The sequence below is a fragment of the Mustela nigripes genome, chromosome 7, assembly GCF_022355385.1.
Source record: "Mustela nigripes isolate SB6536 chromosome 7, MUSNIG.SB6536, whole genome shotgun sequence".
Classification (NCBI taxonomy): Eukaryota; Metazoa; Chordata; class Mammalia; order Carnivora; family Mustelidae; genus Mustela; species Mustela nigripes.
The window spans coordinates 114,676,751-114,701,328 of record NC_081563.1 but is presented as its reverse complement, the minus strand read 5'-3'; the positions used below and the strand labels follow the sequence as shown (position 1 = coordinate 114,701,328).

The following is a 24,578-nucleotide window of genomic DNA, read 5'->3' as shown; positions in this document are numbered from 1 at the left end:
TTGGTGGCTCAGTGGGTTAAGCCGCTGCCTTCGGCTCAGGTCATGATCCCAGGGTCCTGGGATCGAGCCCCGCATCGGGCTCTCTGCTCAGCAGGGAGCCTGCTTCCTCCTCTCTCTCTGCCTGTCTCTCTGCCTGCTTGTGATCTCTGTCAAATAAATAAATAAAATCTTTAAAAAAAAAAAATAAAAAATAAAAAAGTTTAAATACTTTTTAGAATCCAGGTCCACAATCCTTATTTAAAACTCATTATTTTGGAAACTAGGAATATTTTTTGATTTTTAAAAGGCAGTACGGACAACACCCCCCAGCTGCGTCTGGGACAGTACCCCATATTTAATGACCGTGCAAAGAAATGCAAAAATATTCATTATAAGGGGAATAAATAAAGTCAAACACTTCAGGCCAAGTCTTGTCAATGAAAGCTTAGAAAACTGAGTTTCAAAGGTTTTTAGATGTTGGACGAAGGGACTGAGGACTACTATTAAGCATTTCATAAACTGCTTGAGCCAAAATGGCCAAAAAGTTAGTGTCTATTGTAACAGCCTGTTATTTTGTTTCTTAAATTCTCTCGTTCTGGATAAAAAAAAAAAAAAATCCACGTTACAGAGAGACTGAGTCCTAACTTTATGTTCCCTCACCCTTCCTACCCCTCGACCCAAAGTGTTCCCTCTCAGACCCCCAGCCTGGCAGGCCCCGAAGCCAGTGCCACCCTCTCCTCCCTGTGCCACAAGCTTTGCTCTGGATAGGGGGGCTTTTGGCAGAAGCACTGTGAGGAAGGGTACTGCAGTAGGTCAGAGCTGGAGCAGTTAAAGACTAAGCCTCACCACATCACCTCGAACAAGGTGGTTTACTTCCCTGGGCCTTGATTTCCATTATCTGTAAAATATACAGTATCTGCTTCAGAGGGTTCTTGGGGGGCATCTGAGTTAAGTCACACATAATGTCTGGTATGTAAATAACCCTCAATAAATGTTACTTTAATTACTTTTCCTGAAGGTTACAAGTCTGATTTGGGAGGAAGAGATATGCTCACAATAATGAAACACATGTAATGTTGCATTTACTCATTAATTACTGCTTAGCTCTAAATGAACTTTTTAAAAAAGATTTTATTTATGTTTTATGTATGTATTTATTTAGAGTGAGCTGGGGGAGGGGCAGAGGGAGAGGGAGAAAGAATCTGAGGCAGACTCCACACTGAGTGTAGAGCCTGACACAGGGCTTGATCCCACAACCCTGAGATCATTATCTCAGCCAAACTCAAGAGTTGGATACTCAATCATCAGAGCCACTCAGGCACCCCTAAATGCAGATGCTTTTTAATGGCCACTCCTCAGACATACTTATCCACCCTGCCAGGCTGCATACTAGGAGCTGGTAACACAGCAATGATTGGGACAGAGAAGATCCCAGCTCTTCTAGAACTTGATTCCTAGCAGTTTTCATTTTTTCCTTTAAGCAAATATATTATTTACATATTTTTCCTCTTCACTGGTTAATTCCCTCCAGATAATCACAAGTTGCTCATATGTGATGCCCCAAATAAGCATGACATGTAGCAATTTTGTCATTTTGCTAATACCTAAAATGTGGCAGCAAGCACAGGGGCATGTACGTGATGGCACCTCCTCTGGCTGGTCCTTTGTGATCATCTTTTGCTTCTCCTTTTGAACACTGTGAGGCCCAGGGGAAGATAAACTCGATGTTCACACAATCTTATTGCTTTGCTTTTGCACAGACCAGTAAAGACGTGGTTCAACACAGTAATGAGGCAAGAAATGTATGTTTATTTAAGGAGCAGAATTTATTTTCATAACCTTGTAAGTTCTGTTAGCCATTTTTACACAATCCCTAAGGGTCCGAAGGACTACTTAAAAATTTCAACTACACATTACTTTGCCAAGGGGGGGAACAGTGTGGTAGTCAAGTAGTTGGGGGTTTAGAGAGGTGAGAGGATGCCAAGTGTCCTACCCTAAAAACACTGTACAGGGGAGAAAAAAACACAGAAAAATACTGAAGTATTAAAAGTGGTTATACTTGGGTGATGACAGAGGAGCGTCCTTTTGGCTGAGAGCCCTTGTATAAATTTATGCCCTGTCCCTTGTGGTAATCTATATCCAGTGACTGGTTCATGGAGGGATCCAGAGAACCAGTCCTCTTGTTTCAATTTGGAACAAATCCAAAGGGCCGGCCATTCCAGTTCCAGAGCTTTCCACGGGCATCTGTTGTACCATGGCTCTGTGTCTCCCTCTGCTCAGTCCTGCTTCCCTCCCACCCTCCCAAGTGGCAACCCTCAGAGCCTACCCAGCCAAACTGCACCGGATCCCCACTTTAGAGTTTGTGCCCTGGGAAACCAGATCCAAGAAAATCCACCACCAACCCCTATCCCTGCTTGGGGCTCTGAGAAGGCCACCAACACACTGTTAAAGAGCCATTAATCAAGGTGCCAGCCTGCCCACTGCCCCTGATCAACCATTTTTTAAGTGACTCCTTCCCCACCTTTGCTCGTTGATTGACCCACAGTGGGCATCGAGCTTGAGAAGCAAAGGCGCCTGGTTGGATGGTTTCTCTCTAGACTTGTTCACGCACCAGTGTGCCTCATCTACTTACCATTGATTCTACTATGTATTTGGTTCCGACTCATTTTTAGGGAAATACATTTATTTAAGGAGCTAATACTGTATCACCATTAAAAATGGAAAACCAACAGCAGCCATAAAATCACGAGCTGAAGTAGCAGCTATTTTTCTTAATACAAATTAAAAGAAAACAGGTATTAAGATAAAATGTATTTGTCATCTCATCTCTTAAAATCATCTCATGTACCACCACTTAGTGAGGGAGGACGCAGTTGGGAAAACCCAAACTAGAGAGCCCAGCTGGTGGCAGAAACCGCAAGTGAAAACACAGAGGCCCTAACAGGCTGTGTATGCACAGACAATCTGAGTCATGTGGAGAGAAGCTGGGAACAGAGAGGAGGATGGAGCCGAGGAAACAGGAAGGCAGGCTGAGAGAGACAGACACACAAACACACAGACCTAGAAACAGAGACACACGTGAGGGTGAGAGTGAATAACACAGACACGGAAAGCACCAGAACCAGAGCCAGAGCTGAAGAGAAAGAGAGGGACACAGAGCGAGAACACACTCAATCAGGCAAAGTCGCAGAGGAGAAGAGAGAGATGAAGGGGCAGAGCTCCTGAACTGTGGGCTCCCGCGGGCACTCCCCATCCAGCCAGGAACCAGGCAGCAAACCCGCGTTTTGCCACGGTGGCTGGCCCTGGCTTTTGTTCTCTGCAAGCATGGGAAGGACAGGACCATCTCACCAGGGTCCTCCAGCCACGATGCCCAGCACGGAGGCTCCAACAGTCTGGCGCAGCACCTACCTTGATTTCTACAGGGTCGTTCTGGTGGAAGTTGATTGGAGCAACCCCAGGGACGTAGAAGGCACGTGTATCACACGTGAGAGAGAAAAGCAGCAGGGACCACGGCAACCAGTCCTGCTTGGAAGAAGAGAGGTTGTAGTTGGGATGGGGGAAAGTAAACATCTTTCTGGGGCAGATCAAGTCATAGGACCTTCACACCTGCTTTAACTGACCCAGTCTCATCCCCGCTCTGTAAGTGCTGTCTTCCAAACGCCCCCAAGAGTCCCGCAAGGCACTGATTCTGCACTTCCAGAAACGAGTCACAAAATCAGTGAAGTAATTAACATGGGGACAAAAGGGAAGACTGTAATTCAGGGTAGCCACAGCTCCCCACTTCCAGCTCAATGTTCTTTTCACCTTTTCACACTGGCTCACTTTCACACTGGCTCACTCTCCAGTATAGTTAGTAGGAAACAAAGCTCCATAATGTTCCACCAATTCCCTTTTCTCTATATAGCAAGATGTTAGGAAGCTCCTATGTGACCTACAAGCCTTCTCCGGATTGTACTGACATCATCTGCCACTCTCCTCCTCATTCAGCCCCAGCTACACTGACCTTCTTTCTTTTTTTTTTTTTTTAAAGATTTTATTTATTTATTTGACAGACAGAGATCACAGTAGGCAGAGATGCAGGCAGAGAGAGAGAGAAGGAAGCAGGCTCCCCGCTGAGCAGAGAGCCCGATGCGGGACTCGATCCCAGGACCCTGAGATCATGACCTGAGCTGAAGGCAGAGGTTTTAACCCACTGAGCCACCCAGGCGCCCTACACTGACCTTCTTGTTGTCTCTTGTCAGCAAGTCCTTCTCAACCCCTCTGGGCCATCACCTTTACTGTTCCCTCTGCCAGAATGCCCTTCCTACAGATCCCTGTGTGGCTAATCTCATTCCTTATTTCATTCAGGTCTCTCTGAAATATCAGGTCCTCAGGGAAGCCTTCACTGCCAATCCGACCTAAAATAATGCCCTCGGGGCTCCCATTCTCCATTCTTCACTCTTATACTTTCTTTTCATGGACCTCCCTACATACATGCACAATGTGCATGTACATCATCTTATCATGTACAATATGCATTTGTTTACTTGTGCAGTCTGTCGCCCTCCACTCAAATGTGATCTCTGTGGGAGCAGGGACTGTGTGTCCCCAGGGCTTGGCACCCAGCAGGCACTCAGTAAATGAACTGCATTCAGCTTAGTCACCTGGAAATTCAAGATAAGACCAGACCAATTACTGGCCTCAAGAAATGTACTCCATCAAAACCTCTCTTTCCCTTCATTAGCAACATGCTTCTCCCCCTCAAGGAACCAGAAGAGCTTCCCGATTCTCTCTCCGTACCTGGTGTGAACAAGGAACTCTTATCCAGACACCCAGATCCCAGACTCACAAGTGCTCCTGCATCTCCACTCTCTCTTCACCCCCGAATGTTACAGCATTTCAGACCCTTGTTTCTGCCCACTGGACACTGGCCACAGCCTTCCAACCACCTCGCCCTCACATCCCCTCCATCCTTCAAATTACTCCACACACACACACTCTCTCTCCCTCCGATGATTCTTTCTGGAACTCAGTGTTACATGGAGTTAGAATCACTCAGGGGGCTTGCATGTAAACTCATCTGCATTTTTACCAGAAGCACAAGTTGGCTTTAACAGTATAAGGTTCTGAGTTTGGTGCACTTTTTGTAGATACATAGCTTGGTCAAAGTCTTTTTTTTTTTTAAAGACTTTATTTATTTTTGAGAGAGAGAACAAGCACAAGCAGGGGAGAGGCAGAGGGAGAAGCAGGCTCCTGCTGAGCACGGAGCCCCATGCAGGCCTCAATCCCAGGACCCTGGGAACATGAGCCCAAGGCAGACCCTTAACTGACTGAACTAGCCAGAAGCCCCCCGCCAAAAAACTTTTAATTTTAAAATTAATTTAGGGGTGCCTGGGTGGCTCAGTGGGTTAAGCTGCTGCCTTCGGCTCGGGTCATGATCTCGGGGTCCTGGGATCGAGTCCCACATCAGGCTCTCTGCTTGGCAGGGAGCCTGCTTCCCTCTCTCTCTCTCTGCCTGCCTCTCTGCCTACTTGTGGTCTCTCTGTCAAATAAATAAATAAAATCTAAAATTAATTTAGATTTGCAGAAGAGCTGCAAAAATATTGTGAGAATTCCCATAGACTCTCCACCCAGTTTCCTCTAATGTTAACATCTTACATAACTACAAGCAGGCAAGGCTTTAAAAAAAAAAAAAAAAACTAGCTTAAAAACGTTCTGGAAAAGTAGCACATACACAGTAAATAATTCAAACACAGTACAAATGGGTATACCATGAAAAAGAAATCTTCCTCCCACTTGGGTTCCCCATAGACAACTGCTATCACCAGTTCCCTTAAAATCCCTCCAGAGGCATTTTACATATTCACAAAGGGAAGGGCTTAGTAGTAGTATGGGTTTTCCCTGAATACAACAACAACAAAGAGAATTTATTCTTTCTGAGATGGAAAGCCTGCTGACTATGGGCTGGCTGCAGCATCTGATCTCCTCAATCAGATAATTTCCTCCAACTGACCTGTTGTCAGAAGATTCTGGCCCTCCCTCCTTGGAACCCTGTGCTAGGCCTCCCTGGTCAGTCTTCAGAAATATGAATATGACTGCTTGGAGCGAGAGAAATAAGCCTTGTCCCCTTTGTACATAGATTCCAGTTAACCAAAATGCAAGTAAAACAAATCCCGCAGTACCGGCGTTAACTGCCATACGTTTGTTTTTTAAAAAATGAAAACACAACAACAACGCAATTCTGAATTTTTGAAAAATGATGCAGAAAATAGATAATTCTCACACAAAGATGTGATCAACAAACCAGAGATCAAATGATCTTAAAGGAAGAATCAACAGATGAAAAATGGCAAAGGTTATCTCCTTATGTGCTACAAAAATCTTTGAATAATGGAAGCTGTCAACCAAAAGCAATCCAGAAGTTCAGTTTAGAATTAATGATTGTATCACGACGACACTGTCAGATTTAGATATTAAAATGTCATGGTTTTGATATTCCTGGATGGCTAGAGGGGTAATTAGAACACTTTTGGGGGAGGAATTTGCACTCTATGAAAATCCCCCCTTTTTATATAAATATAAAAAAGAAACATATACATATAAATTTATATTTACAAAAATATAAAATTTCATATTAAAAAAATATAAAACCAGACACTCACATAAGATTGATTGCTATGGCTTGTTTGTATACTAAGCTCTATGCCTAATGTGGGGCTGGAATTCATGACCCTGAGATCAAGAGTCACATGTTACACTGACTAAGCCAGCCAGGTGCCCCTACTTTGGTTCTTAATCTTTGCTGTATCCCCTTGAGAATGATCTTTTTTTTTTTTTTTTTTTTTTTTTTATTAATTTGACATAGAGAAACCACAAGTAGACGGAGAGGCAGGCAGAGAGAGAGAGAGAGAGAGAAGCAGGCTCCCCGCTGAGCAGAGAGCCCGACGCGGGACTCGATCCCAGGACTCTGAGATCATGACCTGAGCCGAAGGCAGCGGCTTAACCCACTGAGCCACCCAGGCGCCCGAGAATGATCTTTTTTTAATCCTCAGATTTAAGGAGTTCTTGATACCTCCCACCTTTCCACCTCCGAGGACCTAGTTTGAGACTCCTTGAGAATATTTATTATCCCTATACCTTATCTGTACATCTAGGATAGTGGTTCTCAACCTGATGCATATTAGAATAACCTGGGAAATAAGTGGATTAAATTCCCAATCTAAACGCATACAGTGGCTGAATGGATAAAAAAACAAGATCCAGTGATATGCTGTCTACAAGAAACTCACTTCAGATCTAAAGACACACATGGGCTGAAGATGAAGGGATAGAAAAAGATATTCCATGTGAGTGGAAAGCAGGGGGTAGCTAAACTTGTATCAGACAAAATAGACTTTCAGTTAAAAATTGTGTCTAGGGGACGTCTGGGTGGTTCAGTTCATTTGGGTGTCTGTCCAGAGTCGTGGGATCAAGTCCCGAATCAGGCTGCTTCTTCTGCCTGCTGCCCCTCTGCCTGTGCACACACACTCTCTGATAAATTAAATCTTAAAAACAAAAACAAAAACAAAAAAACCTGTGTCTAGAAACAGAAAAGGTCATCATATAACGACAAAAGGATCAATTCAACAGGAAGATGAGAGTTATAAATATATACATACCCAACATCAGAGCACCTAAATGTATAAAGCCGATACTGACATATCTGAAGGGAGAAATTGACAGCAACACAGTAACAGTAGGGGACTTCAATATCCCCCTTAAAATAACTGCTAGAACATTCAGACAGAAAAATCCATGAAGAGCTGACTCAAAAAAACTACAGACCAAATGGACTTAACAAACATATGGAACCTTCCACCTGATAGAATACACATCTTTTCAGTTGCACACAGAACATTCTCCAGGACAGATCACATGGTAGGTTCACAAAATAAGTCTTAACAAATTTAAAAAGACCAAAATCATTCCATGTATCTTTTCTGATCACACTGGAATACAACTAGAAATCAATAACAAAAATGGGAAACAGGCAAGTATGCGAAAATTAAACACCACAGTCTTGAACAACCACTGGGTCAAAAAGGAAATTAAATGAGAATTTAAAGGTATCTCCGACAAAAGAAAATAAAAACATAACATGCCAAAACTTACAGAATGCAACAAAAGCAGTACTAGGAGTAAAGAACTACATTTAAAAAATAAATCCCCCAAAATATAACTTCACACCTCAAGGCTCCAGAAAAATAACAAACGAAGCCCAAAGTTTGCAGAAGAAAGGAAATAATAAATATTAGGCAAAAATAGATAAAAAGGAGAATTTTAAAAATAGGAAAAAAAAACCCTACAACAAAGAGAATTGTTTTTTTTTTAAGATAAAAATCAACAAATGAGACAAAACGAAAATAAAATTAGTAGCACCAATGAGAAAAAAAGAGGGAAAGCTCAAATCAGAAATGAAAGAGAAGACATTGTGACAGGTGCCTCAGAAATAAAAAGGATTATAAACAATTATACAGCAACAAATTGGGTAACTTAGAAGAAAAGGGTAAATTCCTAGAAACACATTTAACCTCTCAAAATGGAATCAAGAAGAAACAGAAAGCAAAAAACAGACCAATAAAAAAGGGGGTTTGAATCAGTAATCTAAGACCTCCCTTCACAAGTGGATTCTCCCAAATGTTCAATAAAGAATATTAATTCTTCTTAAACTCTTCCAAAAATAAAAGAAGGAATACTTCTGAACTCAATTTATGAGGTACCATGAGAAAACTAGCATCCTGTATCCTTGATGAACACAGATGCAAAAATTCTCAGTAAAATACTAGCAAGCTGAATTTAACAGCACATTAAAAGAAGGATACACCAAAATCACACGGGATTTATTCCTGGGATGCAAGGATGGTTCAACATAAGCAAATCAATCAATGTGATATACCACAGTGATAAAATGAAAGAAAAAGAACCACATGATCATCTCTATAGACAAAGTTCAACATCCATGCGTGATTTAAATTCTCAACATAAAAGGTATAAAAGGAACTTACCTCAACACAATAAAGGCCATATATGAAAAGCCCATAGTTGACATCATTATTTCTTCCTAATCAAAAAAATTTCCCTTCCAGAAAGCCAGACACCAGACTTTTTTGCCTTATTGCATATGTGATTTGAAGCCAGGGCAGAGGATTACAATCTCCTGTAGTCATCAGGCCAATTCAATCTAGGAACTTACTCCAGTTCTACCTTCTTGTGAAACCAAATCCTTCAATCTTAGCAGAGAGATGCTGCCCTGGCAGCTGAAGGCCTTGCTCCCTGACAGCTCAGGTTGCAGAGAGACGAAAAGCAAATCCTCAAAGATCCCAACAGGCTTCTGTTGCAAAGTCTCAAACCAATAGCACGGGTACGGACACAAAAACCAAAAGAACAAAAAGATAAAGCAATGAGGATAATACTCACCCTGGTGGGAAACAACACAAGAAAGCAACAAGAAGCCATAGAGTCACTGAGCACTAGCCAAGTAAGAACAAGGTCCTGTGGCACACAGTCCTTTCCATTTAGGAGTCCCTACTTTGTGCCAAGTTACAAATGCTGACTTGCAGCATTTCCACAGCTACAACTGCCTGGGCCTGCTGTCACCATTTCATGGATGACTGCTAATTAACCCGAAACCCCGAGATTAAATAACTTGCCCAAGGTCAGAAGGCAGAGGAACAGGCATGCTCTTTTCAGGCAGGTGAGCTGCATCAAAAGATGATAAGCAGGTAGCGAGAATCCTGATAATGATGGCATTTAACACTGATTGATGATTATGTTCTACTAAATGTTAAAATACAGAGCTATCCAAACTGCTACTGGAGAAGACAGAAAAGACTTAAAGATACAAACTGAAACAGAAGTGTTAGAAGCAAATACAGATCTACTTTTAAATAATTTATTTTATTTGTTTTTTTAAAGAAGTGGGGGAGAGAGAAGAAGAGAGAAAATCTCAAGCAGGCCCCATACCCAGTGCAGAGCCTGATGCAGGGCTCGATCTCACAACCCTGAAATCTGGACCTGAGCCACAATCAAGAGTGAGATGTTCAACTGACTGAGCCACCCAGGCACCCCAATCCAGATAAACTTTTAAATGATCTTGAGGTTTGTCTCCCTCTCTGGTTTCATCTTGTTAATCTCAGGAAACAAACCAAGGGTTGCTGGAGGGGAGGAAGTGAGGGGATAGGGAGCTGGGTGATGGACACTGGGGAGCAGATGTGTTGTGGTGAGTGCTGTGTGTTGTATAAAACTGATGAATCACAGACCTGTACCCCTGAAACAAATAATACATTATATGTTAGTAATAATAAAAAAATAAACAATCTTGACATGGAAAATTTCCTAAGAATGAAACAAACTCCAGAAACTATAAAGAAAAAGGATACATAGGAAGAAGGAAGAAAATTTTAAAAATATGTACATCAAAGACAAAGAAAAACACAATTTGGATAAAAATATTTACCACACACCTGACAAAGGCCTATTCCTTTGGTATACCAAGGGCTCTTATAAACCAATCAAGGGGGGCACTTGGGTGGCTCAGGAGGTTAAGCCTCTGCCTTCGGCTCAGGTCATGATCTCAGGGTCCTGGGATCGAGCCCCTCATCGGGTTCTCTGCTCAGCGGGGAGCTGCTTCCCCACTCTCTCTGCCTAGTGATCCCTCTGTCTGTCAAATAAATAAATAAAATCTCTTAAAAAAAAAAAATAAATCAACCAAGGAAAATAAGCCAAAAGAATATGAATAGGCAGTTAAAAAAAAAAGTCCACAAGGCCAAACACAAAAAGATGGTCAACATCAGTCATAATTAAAAAAATGAAAATTAAAATAAGGGCATCTGATTTTTTTACTTATTAGAGTTACAATGCCTTAAAAAATCTGAATATACAAGATATAGGTAACCTGGCAGAGTTTCGGGAGAGCAATTTAGCCCTCTATACTAATTTAGCCCTCAGAACTATTTTCAAAACACTGCCAACGTAAGTTATAAAGAATACGCTAAATAAAATGCACAGCAATGTGTGTATGGTATAATCTCATTTATCAAAAAAAAATTTTTTTAGCTCTATACCAAAGCCAGACAAAGACATCACAAGAAAAGGAAACTTACAAATAGTCTTCATGAACACAGATGAAAAAAATCCCTAACAAAATATCAGCAAATCATATCCAGCAATGACCAAGCACACAATCTTCACAAAGAAAAAGCACTTGACAAAGTCCAAATATTTATGATAAAATCTCCGGACAGGGATGCCTGGGTGGCTCAGTCGGTTAAGCAGCTACCTTCAGCTCAGGTCATGATCCCAGGCTCCTGGGATCGAGTCCTGCATCAGGCTCCTTTCTCAGCGGGGAACCTGCTTCTCTCTCTGCCTCTGCCTGCCACTCTGCCTGTATGCTCTCTCTCTCTCTGACAAATAAATAAATAAAATCTTTAAAAACAAAAAAACGAACAAAAACAAAAAACCTCCGGACAAATTTAGAAAGGAACTTCCTCAATCAGATAAAGAGCAGCTATAAAAAACGCACAGCCAACATCATATTTAATGGTCAAAGACTAAATGTTTCTCCCTAAGATGACTGACAAGGCAAAGATGCCCACTCTTGCCATTTCTATACAACATTGTGCTATATAAATGCAAATAATGTGAACTGAAGCAAATAATTCATTAATTAAAGGCACACATACTGAAAAAAAGTGAGCAGCTTTTATTTGTAGATCACATATCTTATATTCAGAAAATCCTAAGGAATATCCAGAACAACTACTAGAACTAATAAAGTGAGTAAGGTCAGAAACTATAAGATCAACATATAAAAATTAACTGTATTTCCACATACTAGCAACAAACAACCCCAAAATTAAATTAAGAAAATAACTCCGGGGTGTCTGGGTGACTTAGTTGGTTAAGCTGCTGCCTTCAGCTCAGGTCATGATTTCAGGGTCCTGGGATCAAGCCCTCCATCGAGCTCCCTGCTCAGCAGAGAGCCTGCTTCTCTCTCTCCCTCTGCCTGCCACTCTGCTTGCTTGTGCTATTTCTCTGTCAAATAAATAAATAAATAAATAAAATCTTTAAAAAAAAAAAGAAAATAGCTCCATTTATAATAACTTCAAAAAGAATAAGATATTTAGGAATAATTCTTTTTTAAAGATTTTATTTATTTGACAGAGAAAGAGACATTGAATACAAGCAGGAGAAGCAGGCTTCCAGCCAAGTAGGGAGCCCAATGTGGGGCTTGATCCCAGGACTCTGGGATCATGACCTGAGCCAAAGGCAGACATTTAACGACTGAGCCACCCAGGTGTCCCTAGGAATAAATTTTTAAAAAAGACTGGTATGCCGAAAATTACAAAACGTTCTACGTAACTGGAGAGACATTCCATTTTCATGGATTGTAAGATTCAATATGGATAGGATGGCAATTCTTCCCAAACAGATTCAAAGCAATCCCTATCAAAAGCTCTGCAGGCTTTTTTATAGAAACTGACAAGTCAACCCTAAAATTATTTGGAAACACAAAGGGCCCATAACATCCAAAACAACTTTTAAAAATAACAAATTCTAAGCTTATTGTATTTCTAAGCTTATTATAAAGCTATAGTAATCAATACAGTATGGTATGGATATGCATAAAGATCAATGGGACAGAATTAAAAGTCCAGAAATAAATCTGTATGTTTATAGTAAATCGATTTTCAACAAGTTGCCAGAGCAATTCAATTGGGAATGGGCAGCCTTTTCAACAAACAGTTATTGGACATTTGGGTAGCAGCATGCAAAAGGAACCTCACACCACACACAAAAATTAACCAAAATGTATCTTAGACCTAAATAGACAAGCAAAAACGACAGAACTTCTAGAAGAACAGTTACAAGAAAATCTTTGTGACCTTGAGTTAGGTAAAGATGTCTTAGATATAACACCAATAGCACAATCTATATTTTAAAAACTGATAAAACGGAATTCATCAAAATTTAAAACTTTTACCCTTCAAAACATATCATTAAGAAAATGAAAGACAGGGACCTAGAGGATATTATGCTAGCTAAGTGAAATAAGTTCAACAATGACAAATATCATATGATTGCACTTATACATAGAATCTAAACAACAGGGACACCCGAGTGGTCCAGTTGGTTAAGCCGCTGCCTTCGGCTCAGGTCATGATCCCAGCGTCCTGGGATGGAGTCCGGCATCTGGCTCCTTGCTCATCGGGGAGCCTGCTTCTCTCTCCGCCTCTGCCTGCCCCTCTGCCTGGCTTGTACATACTCTCTCTCTCTCTCTAACAAATAAATAAATAAAATCTTTAAAAAAAAAAAAAAAGAATCTAAACCACAAAACAAATGAATAAACAAAACAGAAACAGACTCAAATACAGAGAACAAACCAATGGTTGCCAGAGGAGGTGGGCTGGGGGGATGGGCAAAATAGGTGAAGAGGATTAAGAGGTACAAACTTCTAGCTATAACATAAGTCTAGGAGTGCCTGGGTGGCTCAGTTGGTTAAGCGTCTGCTTTCAGCTCAGGTCATGAGTCCAGGGTCCTGGGATCAAGCCCCACTTCAGGTGCTCTGCTCAGTGGGGAGCCCATTTCTCCCTCTCCCTCTGCCTGCCGTGCCCCCTGCTTGTGCTCTCCCTCTATCTATAATAAATAAATAAATCTTAAAAAAAGCACATAAGTAAAGTCATGAGAATGTAAAGTATGGCATAAAAAATACAATAAAAATACTGTAATATTATAATATATATAATGACAGAGAATAACTACACTTACATTTCTATGCATTTTCTAACATGTATTATGTGTGCATTTTCTCACATATATAAAACATCATATCACCATGTTATACAACTGAAACTAATATATTGTATATCAGTTATACTTCAATTTTTTTAAATTAAAAAAAAAAAAAGAAAATGAAAGACAGGCCACAGACTAGAAGAAAAATCTTTGTAAATCATATATCTGACAGAGGACTTGTATCCAGAATTCATAAAAAATTATTACAGGGGCACCTAGGTGGCTCAGTCAGTTAAATGCCTTTGACTAAGGTCATGATCCCAGGTTCCTGGGATCGAGCCCTGTGCTGGGTTCCCTGCTCAGTGGTAAGTGTGCTTCTCCCCTTCCCTCTGCTGCTTATTCTACTTGTGCTCTCTGTCTCTCTCAAATAAAAAAATAAGACCTAAAAAAATAAATTCTACAACTTGATAAAACAAACAATCCAATTTAAAAAACAGGCAAAAGATCTGTATATACATTTCACCAAAGAAGGTATACAACTGGGTAATAAACACATGAGATGGTATTCAATATCATTCGTCATTAGGGAAATGCAAACCAAAACCACAATGAGGCACGGCACACATCTATGAGAATGGCTAACCTCAAAGACACACATAGTAACAAGTGTGGACAAAGATGGAGAAACTTCATTACATACTGATGGGAATATAAAGTGGAATAGCCATGGGAAAGTCTGGCAGTATCTTTAAAAAGTTCAACATAGGGGCACCTGGGTAGCTCCGTGGGTTAAAGCCTCTGCCTTTCATGATCCCAGGGTCCTGGGATGGAGCCCCATATCAGGCTCTCCGCTAAGCAGGGAGTCTGCTTCCCCATCTCTCTCTGCCTGCCTCTCTACCCACTTGTAATCTCTGTCAAATAAATAAATAAAATCTTAAAAAAAAAAAGTTAAACATGCTACCTAGCAGTTCCAATCCTAGGCATTTACCCAAGAGAAGAGGAAATAGTTCTCCATACAAAGACTTGTACATGAATATTCCTAATTGCTTTGATCAATAAGTCCAAAGCTGGAAACAATCCAAATACCTATCAACTGGTGAAGGGAGAAACAAAATGCAGTACAGTCATCCAATGGAATAGTATTAAGCAATAAAAAGAAGTGAACTACCAATTCCTCTTACAGCACTGATGAACCCGATAAAATGTATGCCAAGTTAATGAAACCAGATGCAAAAGTCTATATGGTGTATGATTCCACTTATGTGAAATGCCCAAGAAAGGCAAATCTAGAGACAGAAATATCAGTGGTTGGCTGGTGTGGGAGCAGGGACTGACTCCAAGTATCAACCCCTTGGCTGTAAGGGAACCTGTTGGGGTGACAGAAATGCTCTAAACTTTGTGTCACTGAGATGACGATTGCACAAGTCTATACATTCACTAAAATTGAATGAAGCATATTCATTGAACTAATTTAACTGAATTAAATTAAGAAAATAGCTCCATTTATAATACCTTCAAAAAGATTAAGATATTTAGGAATAATTTTTTTAAAGATTTTAATTATTTATTTGACACAGAGAGAGAGAGAGAGACACTTAAAATCAGTCATTTGGGGGTGTCTGGGTGGCTCAGTGGGTTAAAGCCTCTGCCTTCAGCTCAGGTCATGATCCCCGGGTCCTGGGATCGAGCCCCACATCAGGCTCTCCGCCCCGCAGGGAGCCTGCTTCCTCCTCTCTCTCTGCCTGCCTCCCTGCCTACTTGGGATCTCTGTCTGTCAAATAAATAAATAAAATCTTAAAAAAAAAAATCAGTCATTTGAATGACAAATTAATGAACTATAGTCATTGAACTATACACTTAAAATCAGTCATTTTATGGTATTAAATGACACCTTTATAAACCTGAAAAAAAAATAAATAACCAGCTCAAACTTCCTGTAACTTCTTCACTTCTTTATCTCTGCAGCCCAGACAGCCTGATAGAAGATGTTTGACCCATAGCTCGTTTCTGTAAGGAAGTTGTGGAGTAGCAAAATACCTGCTTCTTGGGAAATTCCTTCGTATCTTCCTTTAGTTTTCAACTGATCATAAGAACTTTCATGCGAAGTTCAGTCTGAAAAGCCAATTAAGTATTTAGCAAATGCCTGTTCAGAGCCAAGAAAGGAGTGGGAGTCCTAAAATGCGAACCAGCCCATTCAACATTATTTTGTTTCACTTGGTTTCCAAGTCAGGAGACAGCAAAGGCTGCAGGTCAAGAAGCAAGGTGATAGCAATCTAGAAGCCCTTCATGCTGTAATCTAACACCCCATCAATGGCAAAGATATGGGTGACCTGGAAAGTTACAAAGCTCAAGAGACCCAAGAATCAAGGTCTTGCCCTCCCTATCTAGTTTATTCTCGGGAGGCTGAGCCTGCAGAAAAAACTCTCCCAACAGCCTAGCAATGAACTGCTAGGACTAAAAAGCATGCCTCATCTCCTAAAATTTGCTCCATCTGGTTTAAAAGGTGTGAACAATGAAACTTCTTTAAAAAAAAAAAAAAAGAAAAGAAAAGAAAAGCTTCCTCCTGTGAACTAAAAATTAGTTCATTCACTCACATTTCTCTGTGGGCAGAAGTTAACCTTCTTTTCTCTTCTGGAGTCCCCTGCCTTGCAGTCTTCTTTCCCATAAATAGCATCACTTAGCAATTGAGTCTGGCCTGTCTGGACCAGCCTTTCTGGTTCCTGGTTCCTATCCACACGTTTCCTGCTGCAAAAGCATCAGCTTTCTAAACAGTAAGCTAGATTCTTCTATTTCTTTCTCAGAGGCACTGTCACCATTTTAAGACCATGTAGTAACTGGTCCCCAGATTAAGAAAAAAAGAAAAAAGAAAGAAAGAAAAAGGCTGTGGGGCACAGTTTGCCAACAGTTAACTGAAATCAATTACCCAATCAGTTAGAGCTCCCCTAGACTTCAACCACACATGCAAGAAGACTAATGACAGCTCAGGACCACTTACAAGCAGCCCCCATGGAGCTAAAGAAGTCACAGAGGAAAAAAGAAAAAGAAAAAGATGGGGGAGAGAACCAAATTAGACACAGGAGACTGAAAATGTAGCCTGTATTTCAGAGCCCAGAGATACAGAGTTGCCGCTGAGCAGAGACACATAGAAAGACTCCAAGCTGTTCTTTGGGGGTAGGGAAAACTAGCAGCGGGCTGCAGAAGTCCAAGGGAAAGTTATAACTACCGTCACCAAGCAACAGACAACGGGACCTAAGCCCTGAGGCCAGAAAGGGCAGAAATAAAACACAATAAATGCACTCAACTTCCCTCTCCCCTTTGGGCATTTGCAAAAGAACGCTCAGTTAGCTGAAGCAACGGGCTTACATGGTTTGCCTTTGGAATACTTCAAACCTCGGAAGAGAAAAATTACAGAGAGTTCTCTTTGTGCCAGGCGCTCTCATCTCGTATTTTATTAGTAATCACACCAATTCTTTGAGGACAGTGTCACCCCTCATTTCAAAAGTAAGGAAACTGATTCGGTATGGGACAGTAAGTTCTGAAGATGGATGGTGGTGAGGGTTGGACAACAGCGTGAATACAATTAAAGCCACCGGACTGTACATTTCAAAAACTTAAAAGTGATACCTTTTGTTGTATGTATATTTTACCACACACTCACAAAGATTTTTAAAATGGTTAACTGCGGCAATCACAGTATTGGATGCTAGCTCAGGTCCTTAGACCAAGCCTCAGTTTCTCCACCTGCAAAATGGGCTTTTGTAAAGCATCACATGGAATATTGGATGGGCATATGGTTTATCAACTGAAATGCATCGTTTGAGCAGAAATTTTCCCCTTGAAGTTAGGTCACGTGGGAGATTACCACACACCTTTACCAGCTTTTGAATCAGCACATCAGGGTAGGAAACACTTTATAAAGAGACTATCTTATACAGGGGTTGCAAATTCAAACACTTACCAGGACCTTCCCTGCAAGTGACCTAAATGGTGAGACTGCTCCAGAGTGATACAGGAGGGCCCCGAGGAGGAAGCAATGAGCTGGGCCCTGCGTGGGGAATGCCCCTGACAGGGAATCTGGGCCCGAAATCTCAAGAGAAAATGAAACCCCAGAAGCTTTTAAATGTGATATCTCCCAATTAAATGCTGGCAACCAACTCAAAAACATTTAGGTCCGGTGCCAGTCAAAACCAAACCAAACCAAACCAAACCAAACCAAACCAACCTACCCCAAATCAAGTACACGTTAAGATGTGTCCCACAGACTGCTGAACTTACAGCATCTAATGTACTATAAGTAGCAACTGAGGCCCAGAGATGGTAATTGACTTGCCAGGGCACCCAAACTCCCTTCTAAATTGCCTTAAGAATTCAGTTCCAACTTGTGCTTTGATTTTGTTTTTTAAGAACTGCTAGGAGCACTTAGCATATCCTCTGAATACAAAACCTGGGGACTTCAGACACTGGGAGACCTGTCAGTTTAATGCTCAGGCATAGGTGAGAAATCACGTTAGGAAGGTAGAGAAGGAAGCAATGAAGAGGACTGAGATGAAACTGAGAAGTCCTGGATGTCCCCCAATAGTTCCCTATTTGGGAAACACTAGTGTCAGCAAATGGTTCAGGGATCAAAGCAGACTGGGCGGTGGCAGGTGGCTATCACTCGTCTGAGGCCAGATGGCCCTGCTCATCCTGGGTCCTTCCCACCTTCCTGCCAGTGCCCAGAGATCAAAACTCAACCTTCTCCGACATTCTGCGACTTGTTTCTTTAATGCCAAGATCAAAGGGGAACTTTTGTCCAAGTTGTAAAAGAGAAACCAAGAGGCAACTTAATGTTGTCTCAGCCTCCTCTGTACTTCCTGAGAGCAAGAAGGCCCTCCTTTAAAGGGACTGCTCAGAGAAACACATCTGAGCCAGGGCCTGGTGTTGGCGCCTTAGCTCCAAGGACACAGTGGCTCCTGTAGAATTCATGCCAGTAGGGCAACTGGAGAGATCAAAGAGACAGCACAACCAATAGAAGGCAGCCTGGAAAGACTACAGAAACTATGACCACGGAAAACAAACTTAAATTTGAGTGTTCAAAACAACAGAATTTTCAATCTGAAGTTTTGAAACCATCAAGTCTAAACCTTCATTTCATATTATGACATATGTGGCTACAGACCAAAAAGCCAAAGTGATTTGCGCCAGGCCACATGGTGATCAGTGTCGTGCTGGGACTAAGCCCTACACTGCTGACTCCCAAACCATATGTGAGGCCCAGACAAGATGACAACTGCCCACACATGGGACTGGTGGCAGAGTGCAGGCCTCCTGCCTCCTGTTCCAGTCCTCTACTGCCCAGACCTCGCCATGAAAAAGAGTTCCTAGGCTTCTGACTGGGGATTTGGGGGTTGCCTAGCCCTGCCTCCATCTGCTCAAATGAGTCTTTTGGTCATTCAGTCCATTTACCTAGCCCTGGACTGGATCAAACCAAAATAATCTCAGAACACTGTCAACTGACCTGGCAATTCTACTCCTAGGTATATGCCCAAGAGAACCGAAAATATGTGTTCCCAAAGAAACACATACATGCACATAAATATTCACAGTAGCATTCACAACCGCCAAAAAGTAGGGGGAAAAAAAGTCCCAATGTCCACCAACGGATGAAAGGCTAAGCAAAATGTGGTGTGTTTGCACAATGGAATATTATTCAGCCATTAAAAGGAATGAAGTACTAACTCATGCTACAACATGAACTTTGAGAACATTACACGGTCTTAAAAAAAGAAATTTAAAAGGCCAGATACAAAACACCACATATTCTATTATTCCAGTTATATAAAATGTCCAGAATAGGCAAATCTTATACAGAAAGGAAATCAGTAGTTGCCAGGGACTGAGGAGAGTGTGGAGTGGGAAGTGACTGCTAAAGGATTTCTTTTTGGGTGGTGAAATGTTCTAGAAGTAAATGGTGGTGAAGGTTGCACAACTTTGTGACTATGTGAAAAACCATTACACTGTCTACTTCAAAAAGGTAAATTTTGGGGTATATGAATTATATCCAACAAAGAAAGGAAAAAGATAAAACCCAGACAGTATGGACAATAATAGATCTGACAGAAGCACACAGTTTTAGTCTCCAAATGGAGGTTTCCGGAATCCTACAATGCCTACAAATTGTATTCAGAGGACACTTCCCATGTTCCACCAAAATTATATTCCCCAAAGCATATGCCATCTGCTCAGTATTTCCATAAAGAATGAGATATGTGAGGCGTCTGGGTGGCTCAGTGGGTTAAAGCCTCTGCCTTTGGCTCAGGCCATGGTCTCAGGGTCCTGGGATCGATCCCCACATTGGGCTCTCTGCTCAGAAGGAAGCCTGCTTCTTCCTCTCTGCCTACTCGTGATCTCTATCCAATAAATAAATAAAATCTTAAAAAAAAAAAAAAAGAATGAGATATGAGCCTGCCTCTCACCTAAGACCCAGGTGGATCAACTCAGTGTCCTGTAACTTTATAAAGTCACCTAAATCCCCGGTAGGAGGAAAGCAGGACAACTGCAGAGAACTTCTGCTGACACCAAATAAATCCTGCAGGAAAACTGAAGAGAACTTCTGCTGACACCAACTAAATCCCCCACTACGTTGGGAGAAGTCCTGCGCTGCAGGTTTAGGAAACACCCACTGTGCTAACTAACACACCTGACAGGTGGCAGGCAGCCCATGCCCCGAGGAAGAAGGGCCACTAAGAAAAGCGAGGGAGGGAAAAGCCCATAAACTATCTCTAGAAACTTGAAGCCATGACCTTAACTTTCTTCTTTTTTAAAGATTTTATTTATTGGAGAGACAGAGAGCACGAGCCAGGGAAGCGGCAGCCAGAGGGTGACCAGTAGGCTTCCCTCTGAATGGGATCATGGCCTGAGCTGAAGGTAGCTGCTTCACCAACTGAGCTACCCAGGCGCCCCCTAACTTTTAAAACATAAAGGGCAATCCAAAAACCCAGCTTGTTCCCACTCTCTGGCTGTATGAATTGCCACAGAAACTCATATACCCAAAGCAGATCTACCCCACCCTCCACTCCCACTGCTTGGGAAAGAGTTAATGTATACAAGGGTGTGGAGACGGTTCTGACTTCCGTGTAATGAAGTGCTTGACACAGGTCAAATTCAAGTCTATCTGTGATCTCACTTTGCCTGTTACACAAATCCTTTGGTAATAAATTCACTACTGTAATGTATATATTACATCCTCAGTTTCTTAAAATCCGTTACTATACCCACCACGAAAGCACAGGGCAATACTCCCGTTACACAACATACACTGAATCACTGTGCTTTCCACTGAGCTTACAATAAAATCCCAACTCCTTGACATGGTCTTCCACAGGCTGAAAGCAAGTCGGCTCCCCTAATGTAATGTTCTGGAGGTGTGGGAAGGGGAAGCACCCTAATGGAACAGTCTATTTCAAAAGGCAGCCCAGAGACTGCGAACTGTAGACGATGATCCACGGCAATTAAAGGCGTGCTTTTAGAAACACAGCTGCTCCTGCCTCTCTTCAGTTTCATCCTGTATCAATCCCACCCCTCACCGTGCTTCAGCCCCTCCAGCCTTCTGTGTTCCTTAAATACACCAAGCTCTTTCCCACACTGGTCCTTTTACACTTGCGATTTCCTTTGCGAGGAACACTCTTTGCTTTGCTGGTTCCTTCTTGTCAGTCAGGTCTCAACTCATGTCACCTCTGAAAAGACTTCTCTGACCATTTAATCCAAAGTAGTTCTGTCACGCCATTGCCCCCAATCACTAGCATTTCGCCTTGCTGTCTTCACAGCATTCACTGCCAGCTAGCGTTATCTCGTTCATCTACTTGTTTACTTGTTCACCACCTGTCTCCACAGACTAGAAAAGCTCTACAACGCTGGGCATCTTAACCCTCTATTTCGCAACTACACTCCTGTTCTTGGCACAGAGTAGGCACTTGTGTATTTGTTGATTAAATCAAATTGTGCCAGAAATATGTCTTGCTAACTTACTACCTCTTAAAAACCTCGGAACTGGGCAGGAATTACCCAGTGCAATGCTATAAATGCCACTTTATTTAACTTTTTCTCTATGGCAAGGCGGGGTGTGACTTTTCCTGCTTCATTCTTTTTTTTTTTTTTTTTTCTTTTTAAAGAAAGAGAGAGATCACAAGTAAGCAGAGAGGCAGGCAGAGAGAAGGGGGAAGCAGGCTTCCCGCTGAGCAGAGAGCCCTATTCGGGGCTTGATCCAAGGATGCCGAGATCATGACCTGAGCCGAAGGCAGAGGCCCAAACCCACTGAGCCACCCAGGTACCCCTTTCCTGCTTCATTCTTATACCATTCTTGTTCTGAATGTGGTCCAGAAAAAAATTTGGTTCAACATATCACTCATGGTTTAAACTGAAGTCTGAGACCACAGAAACCAGGTAAGGCTGGGAAATCTTTGCAACCTCAGGTTCTAAATGAATCCCTCATCAAACAAAAAGGATGTTATCTGTTGGTTAACAGAGGAAGGGAAACTCATTGTCGCCAAGAACCTACCCTTTTTTGAAGAAAACCAACACCAAAGAATTTAAATAAGAATGTGCCTTTGGCTAAAGTCAATTGTCGCCTGCTTTTTCCCTTGCTTTCCTTTGCATTCATTCCTGGGATGAGATTATCTGCTGAGGAAGCAACATATAGGAAGATCTAGAAAATCACTCTGGACAAAGTGACTTCAATTCTGGTTCTGGTCTCTTGACAAGCAGAATGTGAGCTAAGCTTCTGCAAGAAAGGCCACTCCCTCTTAGGTCTGCTTCCAGGGTTCTGTATGGGAGCGAGTAAGTTCTGACCCACTTTCTAGACACAGCTCTCTCACCTGCATCCTTATCCACGCAGAGCCTCCATCCTAACAAGATCCATTCTAATGAACCATTTTCCTAAAGAACTGTGTGGCCCTGCAGGGGCACCCAAGGGAGAGGCAGCCAGACAAGGTGATTTTCAAAACGTAGTTCACAGATCACCTGCATCATAATCACTGGAGGGCTTATAAAAGTGCAGATTCCTGGTCATGACCTAAACCTACAGAATTAGAACTTTGGGAGTGGGGCTCAGGAAACTGCATTTTTAACAGGCTCCCCCCACACACCCCGAGAGTCTTATGCACAGTGAAGTTTGAGAACCAATGGGATAAAAGCTCCCCAGGAGAGAGGCAGATTTAGAGAAGACTGCATAAATGTTTAGAAAGGGTATGGAGATAGAAAATGGAGGGGGAGGGGTGTAAGGGCATGTTCCAGGGTAGCGGCAATCAATGTCTGTGCGCGGTGGGAACAGTTGTAGAAGGTGGACATGAGAACAGGGCTCTGGAAAGGATCTGAGACGGGGCTTGGGCTGGGACGCTGGTCAGAGGTGAGGTCGCATCCGCGGACTGGTCAGGATGGAAAGGCGGAAGGCAAAGAGCAAAGTCTGGACGTAAGGAGGAGGAGCGAAGGTGGGAATAATAGGGGGCTCTTCGGAGGGACCGGGGCTGGGAAGTGAGAATTAGAAAAAGGGGGTGACAAGAGGCGGAGACCAAGGCAGTAATAGGAACCGGCGGAAACAGTAACCGAGACCTTTCCTCAGACCCAGTGCCTCCCCCAAAACTCCGGGCCTTGACAAGCCTGAGTATGGGGCCAGGGTCGGGGAGGGGGAGTTTGGGAGAGACAAGCCCAGTCAGGGACGTCCCTCAAGCCTGAGCTAGGGGTCCCGGAGGTGGCTCGGGCCAGGCATGGGGCGCTGGAAGGTCCTGGGATCCCCGGGAGGGCCCCGCTCCAGCTCTGGCTCCCAGAGTCTCCTTCACTCACCATCGCTGCCGCCATCTTGGATCCACGTGTCGCCGTAATGACGTCAGCGGAAGTGGTGTTTCCCTGGTTACGAAGTTTAACTCCGTTGGGTGCTGTCTGGCTTCAAACTCTCATGTAGTCGTGGTCAGTGGAAGGGCGAGAAGACTTCGCTCCTGATCTGCAGCTTGGTCTGGGCAGTGAGGTCGCTGATTAGGTGACGAGCGGATGGTGTAACTAAGGGAGCCATATTAACTCCTGGCAGGAACTCCGCCTCTTCCTCCTCCCTCGCCCCTCCCTTGTACTGTGAGTATCTAGCGTGTGCGTACGTGCGCCGATTCTCTGGGCGCCATCTTTACTATTGGCAGAAAGACCCGTTGCCAGGGTTACCTGCGTTGATTTGATGAGTGGGATTGGTACCAGGGCTCCAATAGCAGTCCAACTCCGGGAATAATTTGTAACTAAATATATAATTATTTATCTAACTACTTTATATCCTCTCTAATAGATTGTAATCCCTGTAAGGGTAGGATCCTGTCTTTTATTTAACCGTACTCTTTCTTATTCTCATTGGCGAAATGGGTAGGGGATTATAATAAGTTTATGATGAGGATTCAATGACATAATGTTACATAATATGTATTCAATAAATAATTGTCATTATACACATATGTATACTTCTTCGGATAGATGGCAAGAGCCCAATATAATACACTACTTTTTTTTTTTTTTTAAAGATTTTATTTATTTATTTGACAGAGAGAGAGTACAAGTAGGCAGAGCAGCATGGAAAGGGAGAAGAAGGCTCTCCCCAGAACAGGAGATGTTCTCTGGGGCTCTATCCCAACACCCTGGGATCATGACCTGAGCCGAACCAACTGAGCCACCCAGGCGCCCCAATACACTAATTATTTAAGAAACGAATGAAAAACTGTGTATTTAGTAGAGGAAGACCTCACCATGGTCTGATTAGCTAAGAGTGTGACCAGGGTAAGTCACTCAGTCTTCCCAAGCCTTGAAAATTTCCAATATTTAGAAAGGGGACTCAAAGAGTC

General features: G+C 42.4%; 1 protein-coding gene across 2 annotated transcripts in view; it reads right to left on the bottom strand.

The window, feature by feature from the left end:
* The window catches only part of TM9SF4 (transmembrane 9 superfamily member 4), a 51,127-nt gene extending 27,451 nt beyond the window's left edge, over positions 1-23,676 (bottom strand). Inside the window, exons 1-2 of one of the 2 annotated variants that reach the window (XM_059406766.1) lie at positions 23,548-23,676; positions 3,388-3,501 (exon numbers count right to left, since the gene is read on the bottom strand). In XM_059406766.1, the coding sequence (XP_059262749.1) occupies positions 3,388-3,501; positions 23,548-23,562 (129 nt within the window). In that variant the 5' untranslated portion in view covers positions 23,563-23,676. Of the gene's footprint in view, positions 1-3,387; positions 3,502-23,547 lie in introns of those variants that run through there. The other variant, XM_059406767.1, reaches the window with a different exon arrangement.
* Positions 23,677-24,578: the final 902 nt, after the last annotated feature.